The 22020-nt window shown below is 40.8% G+C and overlaps 1 protein-coding gene across 1 annotated transcript; it reads left to right on the top strand.

Annotated features, from left to right (window-relative positions):
* Positions 1-5705: 5705 nt before the first annotated feature.
* On the top strand, positions 5706-16619 carry tsku (tsukushi small leucine rich proteoglycan homolog (Xenopus laevis)). The gene is made up of 3 exons (XM_046073676.1): positions 5706-6110; positions 11608-11919; positions 13967-16619. The coding sequence occupies exons 1-3, from the start codon at positions 6096-6098 to the stop codon at positions 14705-14707; spliced, it is 1068 nt and encodes a 355-aa protein (XP_045929632.1). The 5' UTR covers positions 5706-6095; the 3' UTR covers positions 14708-16619.
* The last annotated feature ends 5401 nt before the right edge of the window (positions 16620-22020 follow it).

A 22020-nucleotide genomic window follows, 5' to 3' on the forward strand; every position in this document is an offset into this window, starting at 1 on the left:
GTACCCTGTCTTTCATATGTAGCCTATCTTTTGAAAAAAAATAAATAAATCACATATTCCAAATCGAGTTTTACAAAAAAGCAAATCCGGTACAAAAATGAACAGCCTCCCCCCAAAAGACTTATTTAACTAATAAAAATGAGGGAGTATTTCATGTATTATGAATATAGGAGGCCAGTGTCCGCCTCAGGCCCATTCAAGCAAATCCCTCCAAAGTGACCTGGGGCCAAAACATAGGTGTTACTCACTAATCCATTTCAGTGAGGCACAATATAAGAGGATTGACAACAGGCCTTAGCCTTGTTATCATGCAGCCTGGGGAGGCAACAAGGCCATCTCCCATCAGTTAACATACTCCTCTGGAAGTACATTCACAAATACATTTATTCTTATGGAATTTCAGATATGATGATGACATAATGGATACTTTATTCAACTCGCATCATAAATATTCAAAATGGATCAAGTAGCCCAGACCTCCACATGCACATAGAAATGAATATTTAGCAAACAAACATTTTCTGATGTGCAGAGTGGGGTCATTTCTCTTGTCATGGTGAAAACTCAGCCATGTGCATGAGGACAACTGAACTGTGCTTTAATTGGTCTAACATGCCCAGAGTAGGCTACAACAGGTACCACAGGTTAAATGAATTTGAACCCTTGTGGAGTGGTGGTAATTAAAGATAACGAAGGGCGCTCTCGCTCTCTTTGGGTCCCCTGAGTTCTGCTGCGTCTTGCCTGCGTCAGTCTTTTCATCATACACCTGTGATAGAGCCTGCCTGACAAATGAGTCAAGGAACAGCTGGTTGCTACAGCATCAACCCTGGATGACAGGGTTAAAGGCAAAATATGGGCTGGATGGATGAATGAACAGAAGCATATCATAGGCTACCATGCAGCTGTCATGTCAGTGATCATTATAGCCACAACAAAAGTGTTGTTTATTGTTTATATAGGAAGGCAACACATGACAAAGACATTTATGCAGGCCTAATTTAGCAGATCCTTAACACATCATTGTTCTGCTGCTATATGTCCCAGAAATAATACAGAACAACAACATCCTGAGGCTGAGTTTAGGTGCCTCCACTTAAAGGTGAATCTGTCAACCAACATCACAACTCCACATGTAGGCTGCAGCTGTTTCTGGTGTGTGTGTGTTAAAGACAAAGAGAGAGAGAGTGAGAGAGACCCATCCATCCCTCCTGTTTCTTTCCCCCTTCTGTTTTCTTGTCTCTCTCGCTGACTCTGTGTGTGTGTGTGTGTGTTTTTAGAGAAAATGACATGTGAAAAACATTCTCTTCACACTCTACTAACCACTAGACAGTGAGCCAGTAAAGAAACTTTAAAGAAATAATGCAGGAATATTCCCTTATGTGCACATGGAACTGGAAAGTGATTCCACCTTTGTTGACCCATATAGCACCTAAGCTGATGAGCCTCTTAAACGTAACACCTTGACATCGCTGTCCTGCATCCAGGAATAAAGGACAGAAGCGACGACTCAGCGCTAGTGAGCAGTGAACGCAACACATCTGAGGCAGCTCCTGAGATGAGCTTTGTGCGCTTGTATTAGACACTGTGAAATAACACTCCAACAACACAAGCAAAAAAAAAAGATATCAAACAACATAAATAATAATTTAAAAAGTAGAATAGGGACGTAATTAAACCCACCCAAAATGTATCAGATTCCCTAATAGCAAAGACACATCTCTCTCTTTATACAGTATGGAACAATTGGGGGAAAATGGGAAATGCTGTGTGGGCAAAAAAGAGATAAACAAGTCATAGTAAATGAGGAGATGGCACAAGAAGACAGATGCGGGCTCAAACTCCGGGTGCCCAGGCCTTTCTGTGAGGAGTTTGCATGTTCTCCCTGTGTCTGTGTGGGTTTTCTCCAGGTGCTCCGGTTTCCCCCACCATCAAAAACATGTTAGGTAGGTTCTCCAGTCAGTGCTGTTTGACCTGGCATGGCATTTCAATCTGGAGTTGGTCCCTCGGTGCTGTATAGCTGCCCCCTGTTCCCTTCAGGGATGAGTTAAATGCAGAGGATGCTTTTTGCTATGTGTATGTGACAATAAAGTATGTTTACATTTTACATTTACACAATTTACATGGAGGTTTTTGAAGAGCTACCCAGAATGCAATAACATGCTCGGTGGTCAGAACTGAGGCACATGTCATGAATTATTTCTGAATGTTGTGATGCTTTAACTATTGCAATACAGACATGGTAAACAAAATACAAATATTGTCTATTATTTTCAATGAAAGCTATTATATGTTTTAACATGAAATGGTTTCTTTGGCTAGCCTCATAGGCCTTCACTGTGCCACTGCACACTGTGACTGTATTACAGGATGTCTTTAGCTATGGCGCCACCTGGTGGAAAAGTCTTCAATGATGCTCAAAGTATTCTGTCCTGGGACAGAGGGAAAAAGGGAATACACCCTATGTCAGTGGTCGACAATAGGCGGCCCGCAGTCAGATTTCTTTGATAGCAGAAAAAATAAATTAAAAATAAATTGATAGCGGCTGGTGTTGAAATAGATCTCAGTCATGACAGCTACAGTTACTCACACTTCCTCTGAAGTGATTGTACCTATTTTACACAATCACTTCCTCTGAAGTGATTGTGTAAGTAACTTCCTCTGAAGTGATTGTGCCTCCAAAATAAAAGTGCAAATATGTTTTTTGCAGCAATGCTTTATGTCAAGAGAGCTTTTATTTAGAAAGGTTCTGGAGGACATTCTGAAGAGTCTCTGGTTTGCTTGACACACCTCTGAAAAGCTGTCAGTAAACGTGTGATTGGATTCCCCTGAGTGTCAGGGAAATGAAAATAAGCGTCCATAGGTTTATTAGGCTAATAACTCAAACGCTGGGACGCGTACAGACACTGCAAAAGTGCAAAAGTGTTCTTATAATCAGTTTGTTTAACAAATTAGAAAAAAATCCGCAGAATGTTCATTCAACCCTCCCAACGGGAGCCACACACACTACCGACTGAGCTAAATATGCAGACGAGTAGCCTATAAGGATTTGAAATAATTTGACGATGTTCTGGCCCACCATGTAGTGGCTTGAAAAAAATTTGGCCCGATGCCAGACTTATTTGCCGACCCCTGCCCTAGGGAATCTCAAGATTTACCTATGGATGCTAAAACTCGAATAACTTCGAAGTTACTGTTTTTTCAACCTCAATAAACACTCTTCCTTGTAAAGGAAGCACAAATCAGTCAAGAAGAGCTTAGATGTTCTGTGTACTATATAGGCAATTTATGCAAGATTTGCATTAACATTCACTCTAATAGACAGTGCTTGAAGTGGAAAAAGTGCCAGTACCCCCCCCCCCCCCCCCCCCCCCCCCCCCCCCCCCCCCACTATCTTCAACCACAAGATGAAACTAGTAAATATTAACACTAACGACTTTGCCACTTAATTTACTGCAAGCTGAACACATTTTCTGCACCAATTTATGGAGGAAATGTCTTTATTTATATGAAGGGAAACACAAATAAGGTGACGGGTGACAATTCAAAATATTAAAACATATAATTCAGTAATCAGCTTTTGGACAATGCACATTTGTTTCCTCTATATTTCAGTTGCATTGCATGTTTTCTTATTGCGCATTGATTCATTTGTTATTTATTTGTTGTTATTGTTTTGCTGTTATTCTGAACATTTTTAACAAAAGCTTTCAGAAAGTGATGGAGACATTTCGATTCTGACCTGTCCCCAGTGTAAGACACCTATCTGTCAATATTTTTAAATATCCCGCCCCATCCACGCTGTGATTGGTCGATTCATGACAAGCGACATTGACGAGCTACATCCTGCACACGGCTGCTTGAAAGGCAGCAACAGAGTTTAGCAGGCAGGTGAGAACGGGAACAGGTGAGCGTCACGTAGAGCCCAGAAAACTTGACCTATCAGATTCTGTGACCAAAACCCAAACGATGATATTTTCCTAACCATAACCAAATAGTTTTAGTACCTAAACCCAACCAAGTAGCCTACTTTTGGTGCCTAAACCCAACCAAACTGCTGCCGCTTCACATCGTCAACAAAGACTCTGGCGCTTAAATCCCATTGGGGTCACAGAATCTGACAGGTCACACATTTTGGTGTCACACCGGCCCACTTAAAGCACCGCTAATAGAGCTTTAATCAACACATGATGGGTTCAGTGAGCTTTAAGTGATTGTGGCTAAAGTAACAACGAAAACTAAAGTAACTAAAGTAACAATGAAAACTATAAAGAAAAACTACTCAAGCAAAGCATTTGTAAGTGATAAGCCGATTTGTTGGAAGGTACTATATGATAATATATATCCATTGTGTTCATGTTTGCTTTAGGATGTTCATCAGCATTTATCAAGTTCTAAGGTTCTTTTGTTCCTCTTTCAGACTGATACTGCAGCCTGTATTCTGAGGGCCTGAACCTTTATCTTATCAGCCTTGAAGATTCCCAGACACTACCACATGCAGATGGTGTGTGTGTGTGTGTGTATGTGTGTGGCTATACAAACACTTCTTGCAGCCTAGCTACATATGTAACACCGAATGACATGTCAAGATAGGTTCCCCTTTGCACCACAACTTCCTGTATGACTATTTGAGAGAATCATCATGATCTTGTAAAAAACAATTTCTGCTTCTTCTTCTTCTTTTTTTCTTTTTTTTTTTTTTTTTTTACATTTTTGACAAAATCTAGCTGTACCCTTGAAGTTGAGAGAACGTGTAGTACTGTAAGGGTGTGTGTCCTGTGATGCCGTCATGCTCTCAGGAGGAAAACAATGGCTGAGGGCGCAGATGAACAGAGGAGGCCCCTCAGTATTGTGTGAGCAGCAACAGCTGTTCATCATAATTCATCACACTTGACCTGTGTGTGTCTGGCCTTTCTGCTAGAGAACTTGTTACAATGTCTCATCTGACAGGAGCGTAATGTCTCCACAGAGATGCTCTGGCCTGTGAGTTGATGTGCTTGGCTTTCCTGGAATAGCCTATTCCTGTCAAAAATGGTGTTACAAACTAATTTTTAACACATTATATTGACCTGTTACTCAGTGAAACTATACGAAATATTTGCTACTTCCATAAACCTGCGGGATTTGTCTTGGCAAAGTTTGCCTACCACAGCCCATTTTTGTGAGAAACTAGGCCAGACACCGCGTGCAGCATGTGCAACAACAGGAAATGTGTTTCCGTTCACATTATTTCTTATAATCAGTTTGATCAACATGTGAACTTCAAGCCAAATGTTGCATAACATTTACATGTGGGTTTGTTTGCGGGTCTCCAGTAGAGTGCACACATGGTGCACACCGACAAACAGCGTCAAAAGAAGTAGATCGAGACCGGAAGTTACACGTGTGGGCCTTCAAAAATAAAAGTGTAACGTTGGTCCCGGGATTAAAGTCGGAATTCTGTAGGCTATTATAAGAAATATATATACTGTTGACATCCTTTATGAGACTGTTTGCAGTAAGTATTTTTCATATTCTCTCTTTTTCTATAAAAATAAAAACTAAAAAAGTGAAAGAGAGAAAACAAAACAGACTATGAAAATTCAAGTTTAGCTTACCTACATGTGATGTAAATTTGTATTTTAGCTAGGCTAATTAATTTACCTGCTGAAATAATTAATTCCACGGCCCGCGTGGAAATCACCATGACAACAGTATAACAACCAGCTAACATGAACATAATTAGCTACACCACAGACATCAACGGACTTTATGTCGCGCACATATTTCCCACTCACGAGTGAAACCATGAACAAATCCTTCAAGCACTTTGTTTTGTAAAGCACCGCCAGGAAGTGCTCTGATTTCAGACGCAGGCGGTCTCGATATTAACGCGGAGGCGAAGGCAGGCAGGACTTTCTGTGATGGGAACAGACGAGTGTGTCCCAGTGTTTCCACATCCTGACAGTTTATTGTGGCGGGGCAGACACGCAGGGGGATTCAGCAGAGCTCATGTGGACCAACAGCAGACAGACGAACCAGCGGGACACGGGAGCGCTGCGGGGGTCTGGAAAATGGGAGCGGTGAAGTGAAAAACGGCCGAAGAGAGGACTGTCTGGATGAAAGGCACCAAAGTAAGTTACTCTGGACGCAGGCGAACGAGAACACTAACCAAAGTTGTATTCTTCCACTCCCTTTCCGTTCGTTAGAAAGTGTTTGTTAAATTTCCCAGCAGCCTAGTTTCAGACACAGAAACGTAGCGGTGACTCTGGTCAGATCAGATTTCACGTTTGCCCAGAAGAAACCGCCCCTGGTGTCCCGACTGAACTGACCAGCCCCATGTGTGTCGTTGCCGCCGATTATTCAGGCACGGGAATAAACTTTTATGGAGTTCGCAAACTCTCGTGAATGATGTGTGCAGAGGTGAGATGCCGAGCTGTGAGCTGAAAGGGGCGGGGTTGACATTCAAGGTAATTATTAACGGGCATTCACACGTGATAATTGTTTTGGGCTGCAGGAGAGTCCTGAGCTCGCCGTGCTTTGCCACGTACGGCTGCAAGAAATTTGATCTGCAGAGGTGCCCAACGAGCGTGTACCCGCCTCCTGTGTTAACTTCCCGGGGCATGGCAGTGTGTGGTGGTTAGGCAGAGACGGCAGCAACACATTTGTCAGACTTTTGGTATAAAGGAGGGAGAAATCTGCTGGAAACACACTGCAAAACTGGCAGGTAGTCTAAAAAGAAGAGCTCAATAATGGTTTGTCAGTATAGTTGCTGGTTGTATAGTAGAAACACTGGTGGAAGAAGCATTTTTCTGAAGTAAAAGTACAAAACATTGCTTAGGTAAAAGTACACAAATATCAGCAAAATGTACACAAGTTTCACAAGTAATCATCATCTCTATCTATGCTGTGGAAGGGAAGCTACTGTTAAACCAATTATATACTGTTGAGTAGTTTATCTAACAGTACATACACATACATATTTTGTAAATGGATAATAGTTTCTTATGAAAAATCTCAATCTGCAGAAAATTAAATCTGTCAGACAAATGTTGTGGAGTAAAATGAACAGTATTTCCCTCTGAAATGTAGTGGTTACACCTGCAACTATCAACTGAATACTCGATTAGTTGGTCTATTAAATGAATTGCTAAGTATTTGGATTATCGATTAATTAGTTGACTTTTTTTTTTTTTTTTAAAGAAAAATGATTTGATTCCAGCTTCTTAAATGTGAATACGTTCCAGAATATGTTCTGGTTTCTTTACTCCTCAATGACAGTAAACTGAGTATCTTTGGCGTTTTGGACAAAAAACGTTAGACGATGAAATCTTGGGCTATGGGAAACACTGATCGACATTTTTCACCATTTTCTGACATTTTATAGGCCAAATATAATCGAGAAAATAATCAACAGCTTAATCGACAATAAAAATAATCATTTGCAGCCTTAAGCGGAGTCGAAGTATTATTTTAAAATGGAAATACTTCAGCAGTAGTACCTGTACTTAGTCCACCACTGCTGGATTTATAATAGAAACTTATAGACTGAAGGGTTTTTAACTCCTCTGGTAAGTCCAACTAATATTAATATAAACTTCAGCACTTTGATGTGCAAAATGGGAGGAAGATCTACACTGTTTTGCTGATGATGATGATGATGATGATGATGATGATAGTACTTTATCGTCAGATGTCCATATGCAACATCAATAGAAAAGACAAGAACCAAGACAAGAGACAGAGACACACACAATTAACATAACGTTACAATCTCACAGTTATATAGACCGGCCTATCAGACATGAAGTTTATGCAATGTTTTGCCAGAGATCAGCCTACGGGGACGTTTAACCTATTACTTCAGACTGTCTCATTGACAGAAGTGGTAATTATATTCAGACCATGCAGTTAGCTACACCTCCAGTGACTCTTTCATCACTTTTTATCTGATATACTGTCTCTCCTAGCTTTGCTAGTACTATGCTTTGATCAGTCGCCTTGCAAATTGATTTATTCACCAAAACTGTAGGCATCCCATTGCTGCCTAATTGTTTTAAAACACTTAAGTACCGTCAATTTAATTTAAACTCACTGCCTCCTCCTCCTCAGTGTCATCCATTAATTTGGCTTAAAAGGATTAGCGTGGCATCCATCTTCTAATTACACAGCCTTTTATCTTGAAGATTAAATTGGGAATGAGTGGCCTCAATGACAGAAAGAATACATCAGATCAGTGGAGCATATTGAACAAACTGAGGTCTTGAACACAGAAGCAAATAAATGTGTTAAATGGGAGAACAAAATCCATATCATGTTAGGTACATTCACTCAGTCTTCTGCTTTAAATGTGCGGTGTCTAAATTTTTTGCCTGTATTTTGATTGAACAAAAAGCGAGCTGGGGAAAAACAATATTTGACTTTAGATAAGTATATTGCTTGTGGGCTTTTGGCACATTAAGTCATTGTGTTTACACTGATAAGACACTACAGTAATTGGATTATCACAGTAGCAGAGTTTGGAGAAGGTCTGCATGTAGTTTCAAGGTGATAAATTTAAGATGAGTAAAATTCATGCCATGAAAAGTAATCACTGTTGTATACATTAGCTGTAGGAAGTTAAATAAATAAACAAACTTATGGCCTGCAGGCTGAAGGACAGCAGAGGTTGTTGTGCTGCTTTCCCAGGGCTAAAAAAGGTGCAAAAAGACCCCTGAAAGTGAGAAGTTGTTGGGGTGTAATTTCACTGGCCTTTGCCTATTGACAACTCAGTGGGTTTGTGGTGATAACTGCTGTTGCGTTTGGGTAATTGAGGTGGTTAGCATGTGTCTGATTTGATGGTGGCTCCGGGAGCTGGTTTGCTGTCAGCTGAGATTTACTGGCGAGAGCTTGAGAAGAACACCTGGTGCAGAAAGTTCACATTCCTCAATGAAGCAACAGATGGAGGAAAGGAAGGAGGGACGATAAATGTGGCCACAAAACCACACAGAGGTGACGAGCCGCTGAAGACCAGTGTGGCAGACCTTAAAAAAAAATGACCACATGGTTTTACTGGCAGTTTCCCATGTTTAGTGTTCAAATGGCTTCTCTGTGGTTTCCCAGCAAGGCAGGCAGTCACTATAGAAGTGTAAAGTTAACGACATCTTTATAATGCACACAATTCATTCATCAGGTTTCCCCTCTGTCCTTTATGTGTGCTTCATTCAGTGGTTGGACTATTTAGCTTCTGAAGAGCTCAAACATCTTGTTTGATTTTGTCCAGTGAGTGAAAGATTTGTGTACTCAGCTTAATTAACTCGCCCAGTGAGTCACTAGACTAAAATCATCCAGTTGAATACAATACAGACACTATCAGCATTACTAGCTGCCGGGAGTACAAAGTTAGTGAGTTCAGGGGTCAAAACAAAAGGGACACTGCACAGAGGTGAACAGCTTTGTCCAAGTAGACTTTGCGCCCCCGTAATCACCCTGCATGTCTTGACCCACTAGTATTATGCAACCACGTAACCTCATCCTATTGCATAAGCCATGATAAATAATCTTAACCCCTGTTAGATTGCCCTGACAATAGCCATAACCTGAGTCCCTTAATACGTCTGCACTGTATACCCTAAAATTTACTTAGAGTTTAAAAAAAATGTCAGTTTGAGGATCAGAAAGCATTTTTATTTCAGTGCTTACACATACCACCATGAACTGGATATACCCTCCCATTCCCTTTAAATTTTTTTGAGTATTTTGGGTGAGGTTTTGAACAAGGGTTATCAATAATTAGAGTTGGGTGTCCCACCCTCAAGTTAGAGTTTAGTTTAATGCCGTAAAACTCTGGCTTGCATGTTTAACACGTGCTCTGCTGTGTCATGCCTGGGCCACTTGACCATGACATTTCATCACAATTCATTTCTACCCATTACACAACTCTGTCCAATTTTCATACTGATTTGAGTGTGTGCATGCGTGCGTTGCTTAAGTTGAACTGGCGAACTCTATCCAGCTCTCATTTACACGAGGGATACACAGAAGTATAACAGCAACAGCCTCAGAAAGGTATGATAGGTTCTTCTCTTATTTTGAATAAAACTTTTGGATTTTTATTGCCATTTTTTTCACTTATATATGCGTATATACTGTATTTAATTCACTTCATCATGGGTTTTTAATTACTCTTGCACTTCATAGATCAATATTTGTTGAACATGTAGGTTTTGTTTCCTTCTGTTTCTCATTTTCATGTTGAAGCTTCCCCTTCTGTTATTATTTCAGATGCAGTGCTATTATAGTGGTAGACCATATGGCAGTATAATTTTCAGAATGAAAAGTTGTTTCTGAATTTGTTGTTTTTGTCTTAGTACACTGAGGCTCCGAACATGTGCTCAGAAAGTGGGAACATCTCATTTTCCTCATCTTAAGATAGATCAGATATATTTTGAGGGGCTTGTTTCACGATACACTCCAATTATTTTACAACACGCATACTTATTCTAGTAGTAAGTAAACTCAGAAAGTGCAACTCTTTGATCAAAGAAATTAGGTCACACCCGTTGGGAAGCCAAGTCGGAAGGGAAATTGGGGCTACTCAGGTTACACGAATAAAAGCTTACAGTCTTTTCATAAGGCTTAACAAATACCTTGAAGATGGTATTTGACCGGAGACAGCTCCTCTAATTTCTGAAATAACAAACAAAGTGTTCTCTGAATTGGTGACTGACTACTTACTGTGCTTGAAAGCTGATTTGAACATGATAAAAGAGGGATTCACTAGAGAAAACATTTCTAATCTCAGTAGTAGTGGCATGTTAACAAAGTTTCATGTGGGTAGGGAACAGAAAGTTCAGGGCAGATTGTGTGTCCAGTGGATATGCACAAGAATAGTGGAATGAAGGGAAGAATTTTGTTTTGTATAGTATACATTTTCTTATACATCATTGTTAATAAATTGTTTTTGTATAGGTAAGTGCATGGCATAGTGTAACAGTAATGTAACAGATTGTCCTGGGTTCACTGTAGAAAACTCAATAAGGAAACAATAAATGGGATGAGAAGTCCAAACTTATACATTTAAAAAACATTTTTCTTTAGAACATTCTGTTATAACACACCACACAAAATAAAACCCCTTCATCTCCCTTCCCAAACAAAGAAGAGTTGAATCTCTCTCAATTGTCCGTCCCAGCTCCCTTACGGTCGAAAATTGCAGTGAAGATAAAAACTGGGATTAATTCATCTCGTATCGTGCCTAACTTTAGTGGACCACAACAAATCAGGTATGGAATTAATCTGAGACATGCTGCGGTTCAAAATTAGATGGATGTCAGATTTTGAGCCATGACAAAGGCCAAAACTAGGTAAGCCTTTTTTTTTTTTTAGCCTATCCAATTGCTGGAAATGCCTTTTGCTATTTCGTAACACATATCGTAAAATGGTGAATACTGCTGAAAAGACGAAAGTCTAAGTTTTAAATAGGTGTTCCAAAAATTATGAATTACTGCAACCACGAGATATTCTTGATTGTAGAGTCATAAATGTGCTCAAAAAAGTATTAAGCTGATGGGTCTGGTAGTATGCGAGATTAGCTTAAGACATACACACACACGCCTGGTGGGGATAATAACGATTTTGTTCTCTCTTCAGAACATAATGGCACTTCTCCTGTGGCTTGGCCTGTTGCTGCTGGCCTCTCTCCAGTCCAGTGCCATCAACAACTGTCACCCTGGTTGCCGATGTGAGGTGGAAAGCTTTGGCCTGTTCGACAGCTTCAGCCTGACCAGGGTGGACTGCCGTGGGTTGGGACCCAGCACAACCATGCCCATCCTCATCCCACTGGATACTGCCCACCTAGACCTATCCTCCAACGCCATGGGCCCGCTCAGTGACACCATGTTAGCTGGTCCAGGCTACACCACCCTCATTAGCTTGGACCTAAGCAACAACCATATAACACAGGTCAGTGGTTGGGGGAATGTTTTGTCACATCAACCAAATTTTTTCCTTGCTGTGCCAAAGGTGGAAAAAATCAGTTATTGCAGGTGTAGGAGACGTCTCTACCTACGCTACTGTTATGCTATGTTTTGGCATTTTAAGGATAAACATTTCAATAGACTTATCAGGAAAAGTAATATATTAGACCATACCATACCCCCTTTTGCCTTCAGAACTGCCTTAATCCATCGTGGCATACTTTCAACAAGTGTTGGAAACATTCCTCAGAGATTTTGGTCCATATTGACGTGATAGCATCACGCAGTTGCTGCAGAGTTGTCTGCTGCGCATCCATGATGCAAATCTCCCGTTCCACCACATCCCAAAGGTGCTCTAATGGATTGAGATCTGGTGATTGTGGAAGCCATTGGAGTACAGTGAACTCATTGTCATGTTCAACAAACCAGTTTGAGATGATTTGAGCTTTGTGACATGGTGCATTATCCTGCTGGAAGTAGCCATCAGAAGCTGGGTACACTGTGTTCATAAAGGGATGGACACGGTGAGCAACAATACTCAGGTAGTCTGTTGAGTTTAAATGATGCTCAGGGGGGCCCAAAGTGTGTCAAGAAAATTTCCCCCACACCATTACACCACCACCACCAGCCTGAACCGTTGATAGAAGTAGGGCTGTCGCGGTGAAGTAATTTCCACCGCGGCAATATGTTGGGGCTCAACAGCGTGGTATGCGGTATTATCGCATTTTTCATCAATCAAGTAATTTGGTGCCATATAGCAGAGTAAGAGTGTCACTAACAGTAGCTTTATGGTCTGATTAAGCTGGCTGCTGCGTGCTAGTCAACAACATTGGCAAGCAAACTCCTTTTTGTAGTTTGTTACTTTTTCAGACGTAGCTATATCATTACCTTCAGGGCATGTCTATCAAGTCAATTTACATACTGCTGCAACGCACGTGTGCGCGCGCACACGTGTGCGCTGGTGGGGAGCATAATGGCTGTCCACAACTAACCACTGTGCTGTAGTAACGTTATAACTAAATTTCCACAGAAAGCAACATGAAAAACAGCTGCAGGCTTCAGACACACTACACTCCTTAGTTAGTGAGCTTCAAATGAGGCTTACTGTCCACAGTTTCTCTCGACTGTCCCTCAGAATCACAACATTAGTCCAACATCGCCGAACCTGCTAGCTATTTCAATTTTGCGGTTATTGTGACAGACACAAGGCAAGATGGATCCACGCTTTCATGTTGTTTATGCCAAAGTCTGACCCTACCATCTGAATGTCGCAGCTGAAATTGAGACTCATCAGACCAGGCAACATTTTTCCAATCTTCTATTGTCCAGTTCGGTGAGCCTGTGTGAATTGTAGCCGCAGACTCCTGTTCTCAGCTGACAGGCGTGGCACCCAGTGTGGTCTTCTGCTGCTGTAGCCCATCTGCTTTAAGGTTCGACGTGTTGTGCGTTCAGAGATGGTATTCTGCATACCTTGGTTGTAACGAGTGGTTATTTGAGTTACTGTTGCCTTTCTGTGATCTCTAACCAGTCTGCCCATTCTCCTCTGACATCAACAAGGCATTTTTGTCCACACAATTGCCGCTCACTAGATTTTTGCTCTTTTTTCGGACCATTCTCTGTAAACCCTAGAGATGGTTGTGTGTGAAAATCCCAGTAGATCAGCAGTTTCTGAAATACTCAGACCAGCCTGTCTGACACCAACAACGATGCCACGTTCAAAGTCACTTAAATACCCTTTCTTCCCCATTCTGATGCTCAATTTGAACTTCAGCAATTTCTACACATCTACATGCATAAAACACATTGAGTTGCTGCCATGTGATTGGCTGTTTAGCTATTTGTGTTTACAAGTAATTGAAAAGGTGTGCCTAAAAAAAGTGGCCGGTGAGTGTATACCAAGAGATTTATGTCATGTCTCATTGTTTGTTTTTATTTCACTGTACCTTCAAATCTGAAAATAATTCCTTGCCACTTCTTAACTGTAAATTGTTTTTTCTTTGTTAACCTCTTCCTTGCCTTTCCACATTTTTCAGGTAAGCCCCAATGCCTTGTCCAAGCTCCGTTACCTGGAGACTCTGGATCTGAGCCACAACAACCTGGAGAGCCTCTCTCCAAAATGTTTCTCTGGCCTCCCTCTGGCTGAAGTTGACCTCAGTCACAACAGCTTCCAAGAGTTTGACATGGACGTGTTCATTACTAAAGTTAATGGTCAACCTGTCAGTGTGGATCTGTCTCATAACCAGCTTGTGTCAGTCTACACGACTTTGCATGGACGAGTATTGCACATTCAGAGCTTAAATCTTTCAGCAAACCGACTGTTAAGTGTACCGAGGCTGGCAGGACTTCCACTGAGGTACCTCAATCTGGATGGTAACCCCATCACCTGCATCAAGGAGGGAGCTTTTGCTCAGCTGAAAGATCTGGTTTATTTATCCATTAGTGGCCTCCATGAGCTTCAGGAAATCGAGCCGTACAGCTTCAAGGGCCTCCAGAGCCTGCAAGTGCTGGATCTCTCAAACAACCCCAAGCTCAATACGCTGAATCCTGCAGTTTTTAGCGGACTAGACTCCCTGCTAGAGCTGAACTTTTCTGGCTCCGGTGTGGCGTCCTTGCCAAACAACATGCTGACCCATCTGCCCAGTATCAAGAGCATTACACTGGGACAAAGCATCTACTGCTGGAGGACCCAGAAACAGGGACAGTTCCACCGGCAGCTGGGTCAGGTCCAACACAACGAGGTGCTGAACTGTAATGTGGAAGGCATCGTGTTGTGAAGAAATGGACCACTCCACAAGGGGCCAATATACTGTACTTTCAGAAGTGCTTGTCAGACAGTCGAATAGCTTCAAAAACCCCGCCCCCCGACCACCGGCTTTTCACTCCGCCTTTAGGTGTAGCCGTTCGGGACAACTATAAACACATTTGATTTTTGTGATCATCTAGTTCTGATAGAGCCAGAGGGTACCCCGGCCTCTACATTCCTGATGCCGGAGCTGTGCCTTATCTTCTTTGATGTGCAAAACACTTTTTTTGTGTTACACTCACTGAATACCTCTGTTCCAAGGTGAAAGTTTGGAATATGTCTTAAAGGGTAAATGTAGCCTTCATGAACTCTTGACACAAATATCATTAATGCTGTACCTTTTCAAAACACAATGGCAAAATATACAATCTTTTACATAGCACAGAACAATTTCTTTTTCAACTTAACATGTAGTCTAAACTGGTAAAGAATCCAGAACTTTAAGTAATGGTCTTATGTATTTCATTTAAAGTGGGGCCATATTAAGTTATTTGCACTTGTTCCGGTCGCTGTGTTTTTCCACTGATGCAATTAAACATGGCCGACACATCATCCAGTGTAATCCAAAACCTTCTATGCATTGCTCATAATATCCACACTGAAGAATATTTTACGACTGTTGACCACTAAGATTTTTTTATTTGACTTTGAATGTGATGCTTTATTGGTATGATTAAAGGGATAGTTTGACATGTTGGGAAATGCACTTATTCGCTTTCTAGCCGAGATTTTAATAAGAAGATTGATAGCACTCTTACCACACTTCGCACAAAGACTGGAACCGGGGAAACCGCTACCGGTTCTTTCCGCCATACCTCTGCTCAATGATTAACACATATCTGGTTTGTGTAATCCGTTCAAAAACCAAAATGTAGAAACAGGGGCTGTCGTTTTAGGGGGTACTATTTACAGTACAATGACTCGTAGTGACTTGTAGTACAAACACAACTTGTTGTTTTTACACTTCAGCTTTTGTACAGATAAAAAAAGAAAGAGCTGTGATGAGATGTGATCTGGATGAACAAGGCTATTTGTTTTCACCCGTTTCCAGTCTTAATGTTAAACTAGACGGTTTGGCTGCTGGCTGTGGCTTAATATTTACCACACACACATGATTGTGGTATCAACCTTACTAAGAAAGCTAATGCACGTATTTCCCAAAAATGTACAATCCAAGAACAAGAAGTATTTTAATTAGCAAGGTCTGGTTGGGAAGCTTACAGTAAAGTCTTGTTACAACTAAACCTAGTAGAGTATAAAGATGTTTTCTTGTTACACCCAAAATGACCATTTCATTACTTGAATTTGTTTCAATGAATCGTAGCCCAACTCTGACAACTTGTCCTTGTGTTTGGACAATATTTCTTGTACAGCCAAATTGGGTGCACGCAGCCTTTGACATGACACTCGTCGTTTTGTGACATTACGCAACCTGAGTAAACAAGCCATGTGGGACCATGTTCTCCGAGAGTTTATTTTGACCTGCCCTCAAATCAGTTTCAAGGTGAGCAAGGCAGTTGTTACCAAACAAACTGGACCATGAAGTATGACAACTTTGACACAGTATCGGTCAATGATTAAACACCAAGCTGCACTGTTCTCTCACGTGTAACCTCACCTTGGCATTCCCATGGTATTTCTGTGGACATCAGAAGACGATCAGCCACAAGACTGCATATTTGGGTTTTTGAATGTCAGCAATTTGTAGAGGAATGGGGCCTTAAATGTTTTCGTTTTAAAGGAAATCCATCTTTTCACTTGGTTAATTGAGAGTCAGATGTTCCCAGTGTTGGTGTGGATGTTTTTATTTGTATGTATGTAACTATATTGTATTTAACTTTATAAATACATGAATCCTTTGTGTAATAAATGGACTATTCTCACTGTGTGATTTTCTGTTTGACGTAAAAATGGCAACAATTGTTAGGTGTGTCAGTGATGGCGCATAAGCACATTAAAACAAAACTATAAACAGGGAAAGTTGGTGTCAGCATTGACGCTGCATTTAAAGTGTGCCAATCCTGTTTATCAAAGCTGTGTATTTTTGTTTCTATGCACAGGACTGACTCATAGAAGGGTGTGTCTCTTTGTTGGAAAAGAGGAAAGCTTAGATCTCAGTGGTTTACCCTCACAGCAGTTTCTTCACTTTTTTACAACTCAATAACATGTTATGTGTGTAGAGCGCTTTTGCTTTATTTACTTGAAAGTGACTTGGTACACAGACATATACACACACTTGTGGTCTTGAATGGTCCTTAAAAACACTGAAGTGGGCAGACATGCCAGGGTTTTGGCAGAAGACAATGCTACACTGGGCTGGTAACCTGCCAAGGAGGTGACTGGGAAGGAGACTGGTAAAGAAAGGAGAAAAAGAGGGACAGAGCTCGGTTTCAGTCATGGCAGCTTACAGATCTCCTGTGTGTGTCTGGCAGTGAGTGTTGGTCCTGTAAGACAGAGAAGACATTCACATAATGCCCTCGTTCCTGTGAGACATTTTTAAACTCACCCAGTAAGGCTAACTAAACCAAGGAACCACAGATTGCATCATGGTTGTACGTGCTTGAGAGCATAGATGATCTTTGGTAGGTCTTTAAACAAGCCAAAGTCCCTCCATTTGTGTGTGTGTGTGTGTAAATGTGACTATTCTCTTCAAGTGGGTAAGAGGCTACCTGAGAGCCCTCGGTGGATTGATCCCAGTGCAGAAAACACTTTGTGCTTTTTTGTCCATCCCCTGAAGCTCTGGGACGTTGAGACGTAAGGAACCAACCATCCATCAAGAACTGTCCCGACTGCATTCAGCAGCGCCGAGTTAAACTACAACACTGTGAAATCGCAAAGACATTCGGGGACTGCAACAGCACAACAGTTAACAGATCAAAAGTTTTGTCACTTTTCTCCCACTATTGTCGCTCTTTATGTCCGAACATAAAGTCCAGTTTGATGATGGTTTAAAGTGAAGTAGTGTTTTGAAGAATGTCACGTGACTGAAACTTCAGTGGACAAGCTACGCTGAGCGAAGGTCAGGTCACATGTCTAATTACATTTCAACTTGCTCCTAACAGTGTCCGTCTGTCTTCTCTGGGACATGCACAGATGTGTCGAGAAGCAGCTCAAATGTATTGACATGCAATCTCTACGATACATTATAGACTAGCTGGCTGAAAATAATGATGTTCTGTAGCGGGCACTCCCTTACGATGTTTACAGCTAATGAAGGTGAAGAAGTTCCTCTGTCAGAGCCAGAATCAATTGAGTTAAAAACAGGGATGTTGACACAAACCCTGCTGAACTCACAGGGAAGTGCAGTGACATTTAATTTCAATGTTATTGCCTAACTGTTAATACTACTGTGACAGAAAGTTTCCCATGAAAGTAAAGTCAACAGGACCCTGACTGTGTTGAAACTTTGTGTTTTATCTCATCATGAAATCAGATTAATTTGCAGTTTGAAGTAATGTCATCACACAGTGAGTTAGCGTCTTCTCTAAATAAGTGGAACAGGAATCAGAAGAACTAGATAACATTTTACAGGTGGGTGAATCTGGGTCAATAAAGACCTTGACTGAGTTAGCGGTGTCTTCAGTCAACTGGTATATTTTATGGGCACACATTTGTGGTGTAATCACTACCAAATGCACAGCCGTTCACATTCATGCAAGTTTGAACAAGATTTATTACTTGGCTCAGTTTTTATTGAATAAGTGGCTTTGTCTATCTGCTTTTCTTGTTCTTAGTGTGTTCACCAAATCTCACCAACAGCGGAAAGAGGATTTCAAACATCACAATTCATTTTAGTTTTGTACAACTGTATATAGGTGTGCAGTTTGCATTACGGTGGTGTGGGACATGTTAGTGAAGGAATCGAAAGGTAATCACTCGCCTCTCTGCAGTGGCCGGGCACTGAGATGTAATTACTTCAAAGCAGAGGGAAGCTTTGAACTGTGTATAATTAATTCAGGCAAGCAGAACCAGGGTGTCTTTATTAAGTGCTCTGTTTTTGCTTGAACAACTATCAAACAAATGTAATTTGACCTTCCCGGATAGATCCTCTGGAGGATCAAGCTATCCAAGCAGCTAATTCACTTTGCTTCAACAATGAGGCCATCCTGGTCCGACTCTGCAAGGTTTTACTTTCCATTCCCACAGGAGGTTGTGAAACTCAAGAATTGTTTTTTAAAAGTACGTTTCTAAAGCTTTTGTTTAGGAGTGTAAAACACTGTAAAAAATATTATTTGTATATTAGCTTGAAAAGAAGCTTTTTATGTATTTCCAGAGGAGTTGAAGCAGATTTGTTTTCGTTCAGTTTTCATTCAACGACAGTGATGCTGACGTATTGATGCTCCGAATGCCCTCTGGCTTGTCGTGCTGCCGTGACAATAGACACCAAGGCATTGTGTCAGCGTGCTGCAGCTCAGCACAGAGGTTTTGTTTTTCAGACAAACAAAAGATCAGCTCCACTTGTCACTGTGCCACAAAGATTTGCTTGTTGTTTTAAGAGCCACTAAAGCTGTTGGAGTTTGTACCACTGCATAATAATATTATACATTTGGTAAAGACTTAAACTATGAATATACCTTGATACACCTTGATTTAGGTTTTACATCATATTTGTGTGATCCTTGACATTTGCACATGATCAATTTGATGCCACATCGTAGTTTAATAAGGCAGTAGTTCCCAACCTATGGTTTGAGGTCAGGACCCTCCCTAGGGGTTGCATGATGATTAAAAGCCTAGGGAAGCCGAAAAAAGTGAATTTATGCTAAACAAAACCTTTTTTTCAAACTCTATTCTGTACTATTAAGATAAACTGAAAATAGGTTTAAAAAAACTCTCTCTATGTCACACATAAAAACACTGCTTTGTTTTAAGGGGTCTGATCAAAAAAAAGATTAGGACCCACTGGTTTCTAAAAATGCTGCTGTGGCTTAAAAAACCTTACATCAGCACATAGTCAAACCTCGCAGGAAGAATAGACACCTCTTTAGATTGACCCACACATGTACCACAACTCAGCACGTGGAGGACCAGCTTATGGACAGTAGTGCTGCACAGTAGCAGTTTTATTGCGCTGATTTGTTTACTTTGCTACAAGAGGTCCTTTGACTGAAGTTAGGACGGTTCCATCAGCTGTTCACAAGTCTGAGTTCCACATCTGTTCCAGCTGGAAATTGAGGTCGTGTTTAGAGACAGAACAACTGTTTGCTGGGGAATTCACATAACAAAAGTATCTCACCTTTTTAAAATGACACATCCATCTTGAGCCAAAGTCAGGTTATCTGAATATTTGTTCAGGTATATTTTAGCTTGCATTGAACTTGTGGCAAATTCACCAAGATCAAGCAGCTGATCTTTTCAAAATGCAATTGTGACTCTTACTGTGGCAGAAATATTTAAAAATAATTCTTTATTTTTACACATTTCTTAAATATCAGAGACAGTATGACCACATGGAACAGGTTTGTATTGCAAATGAAGGTGGAGCCTTATATCCCTTCATGTAGCACTCGTTCTTGAAACTGTTTCAGGTTATCTGTTTTGTATCTGGAGTGTGTGACATGAGGTATGTGTGAGAAATGCATGACTTTGCTCATCAAGGAACACAATCTCACTGACAATCTCACTGTTAATCTCACTGACAACTGCCTTATTTCCATTTTGGCTAACTTTTGTACACAGAGTAAAAAAGGAGCATATTCACACAAAATGATAGTTGGAAATGGCAACAGCCTGTGGCTACTGATAAAATCATTGTCAGTTAGTTAGCAACAGAAAACACATAATTCATGTTCATAAAATATAGAGACTCTAGTTTTCTCAACAACGACCTTGTCTGTGCTTCTTTGCAAATACCAATATCAGTTTTAATATTGCGCAATGAACACCTAAAATTGCAGCTTTTTTAATTGACATTAACTTTTTTGACTAAGAATCTTTGCACTAAGACATTAACTTTTTTGACTGAATTTATTGGTCACTTTTACTTAAACAGCCGGATCTGCCTCTGGGTCATATTTGGTAAGATTTACATACTCATGGGTCAACACAGAGCACAGACTGATTTCTACACATTCCAGCTTCTACCCCGGAGGAGACAACACAGACTGTACCTTTCCAGTGAAGCACTGGCTTCAGGTTTAGACAGGCAGACAAGACAAGAAGGGCAACAGTACATAGAAGGCAACATAAAATGAATATGGTGGGACAAAATATGAAAAGAAAGATAATATAATAATAAGATAATATGTTCCACTATCGCTGACACTAACCACCTTCATCAGCACTGTTAAGAGTTGAACAAGACCCTACCTGTCCTGAGGACATTGCCCTTGGCTGACCTGCACCGCACTGACTGGCATGTTGTAAAACCTGTGGTTTGTCAGGGATCATAAAGTGTAGGGAGAACAATAACATCCTTAGCTGTGTCATTCAAGGCTTTTGTAAGACATAAATCAAAAGATTTTTTTCTTAGTCCCCCAAACAATGTGGCTTTCTCACACTCACAGAATAATCAGCTCAGTGTAGGAGTAGCAGAAGTCTTGCATCACCCTTCTTGTAATGGTGGTCTGAGTAGGGAGTTTCCCAGAGGAAAAGGGATACTGCTGCCCTCTCTGTCGTCCTCCTCCATCTGGTTTCCATCAGGAGCTGCTGGACTGGACTGTGTAAAGGTTTTCTCAAAGGATACTAACTTTTTAAAATTTTATTTTTTGACTTTCATTTTTCTTTGATGTCTTTCAACTGTCTCTATGCTTGCTCTACATTTTTACTAACTCCAAAGTGCTACAGTACAAATACATTTTTGATAAGTGGTTAATTAACATAAAATTATAAAGGGAACAATAAGAGCTGGATGAGAGCATTAGGGTTCATTTTCTAACTTCAGGGAGCTCATTCCAGTCTAAACGCACTGATGACTGAACCACACCCACCTTGTGGTCTCCGCTGCAGGATCAAAATCTTCTACCGGGCAGTGAATGCTCTGTAATGTAGCTAAACATTGACCTGGCTGTACTTGAAACATCAGTAAAATCGGCAGTACTTCATGACCTTACTTGTACAACAATGGAGAGACATTAAAATTCAGGGTTTTTGATGTTTTCCTTTGGTTCCAGTTCAAATCCTCAGTGCTGCGTTTTTAATGAGTTGAAAGAGTTGGATACGGTAATAACTTTCGACTGGGGCAGGAACGGAAAGAGGTGCCTGACTGTGACTGGAATTAGATTTGTTTTTTGTTTTTTTTAAAAGGAGATGTACATAACCTCTAAATCCACATGGGATAAAAAT

Source organism: Micropterus dolomieu, linkage group LG17 (genome assembly GCF_021292245.1).
Source record: "Micropterus dolomieu isolate WLL.071019.BEF.003 ecotype Adirondacks linkage group LG17, ASM2129224v1, whole genome shotgun sequence".
In the NCBI taxonomy this organism is placed as follows: domain Eukaryota; kingdom Metazoa; phylum Chordata; class Actinopteri; order Centrarchiformes; family Centrarchidae; genus Micropterus; species Micropterus dolomieu.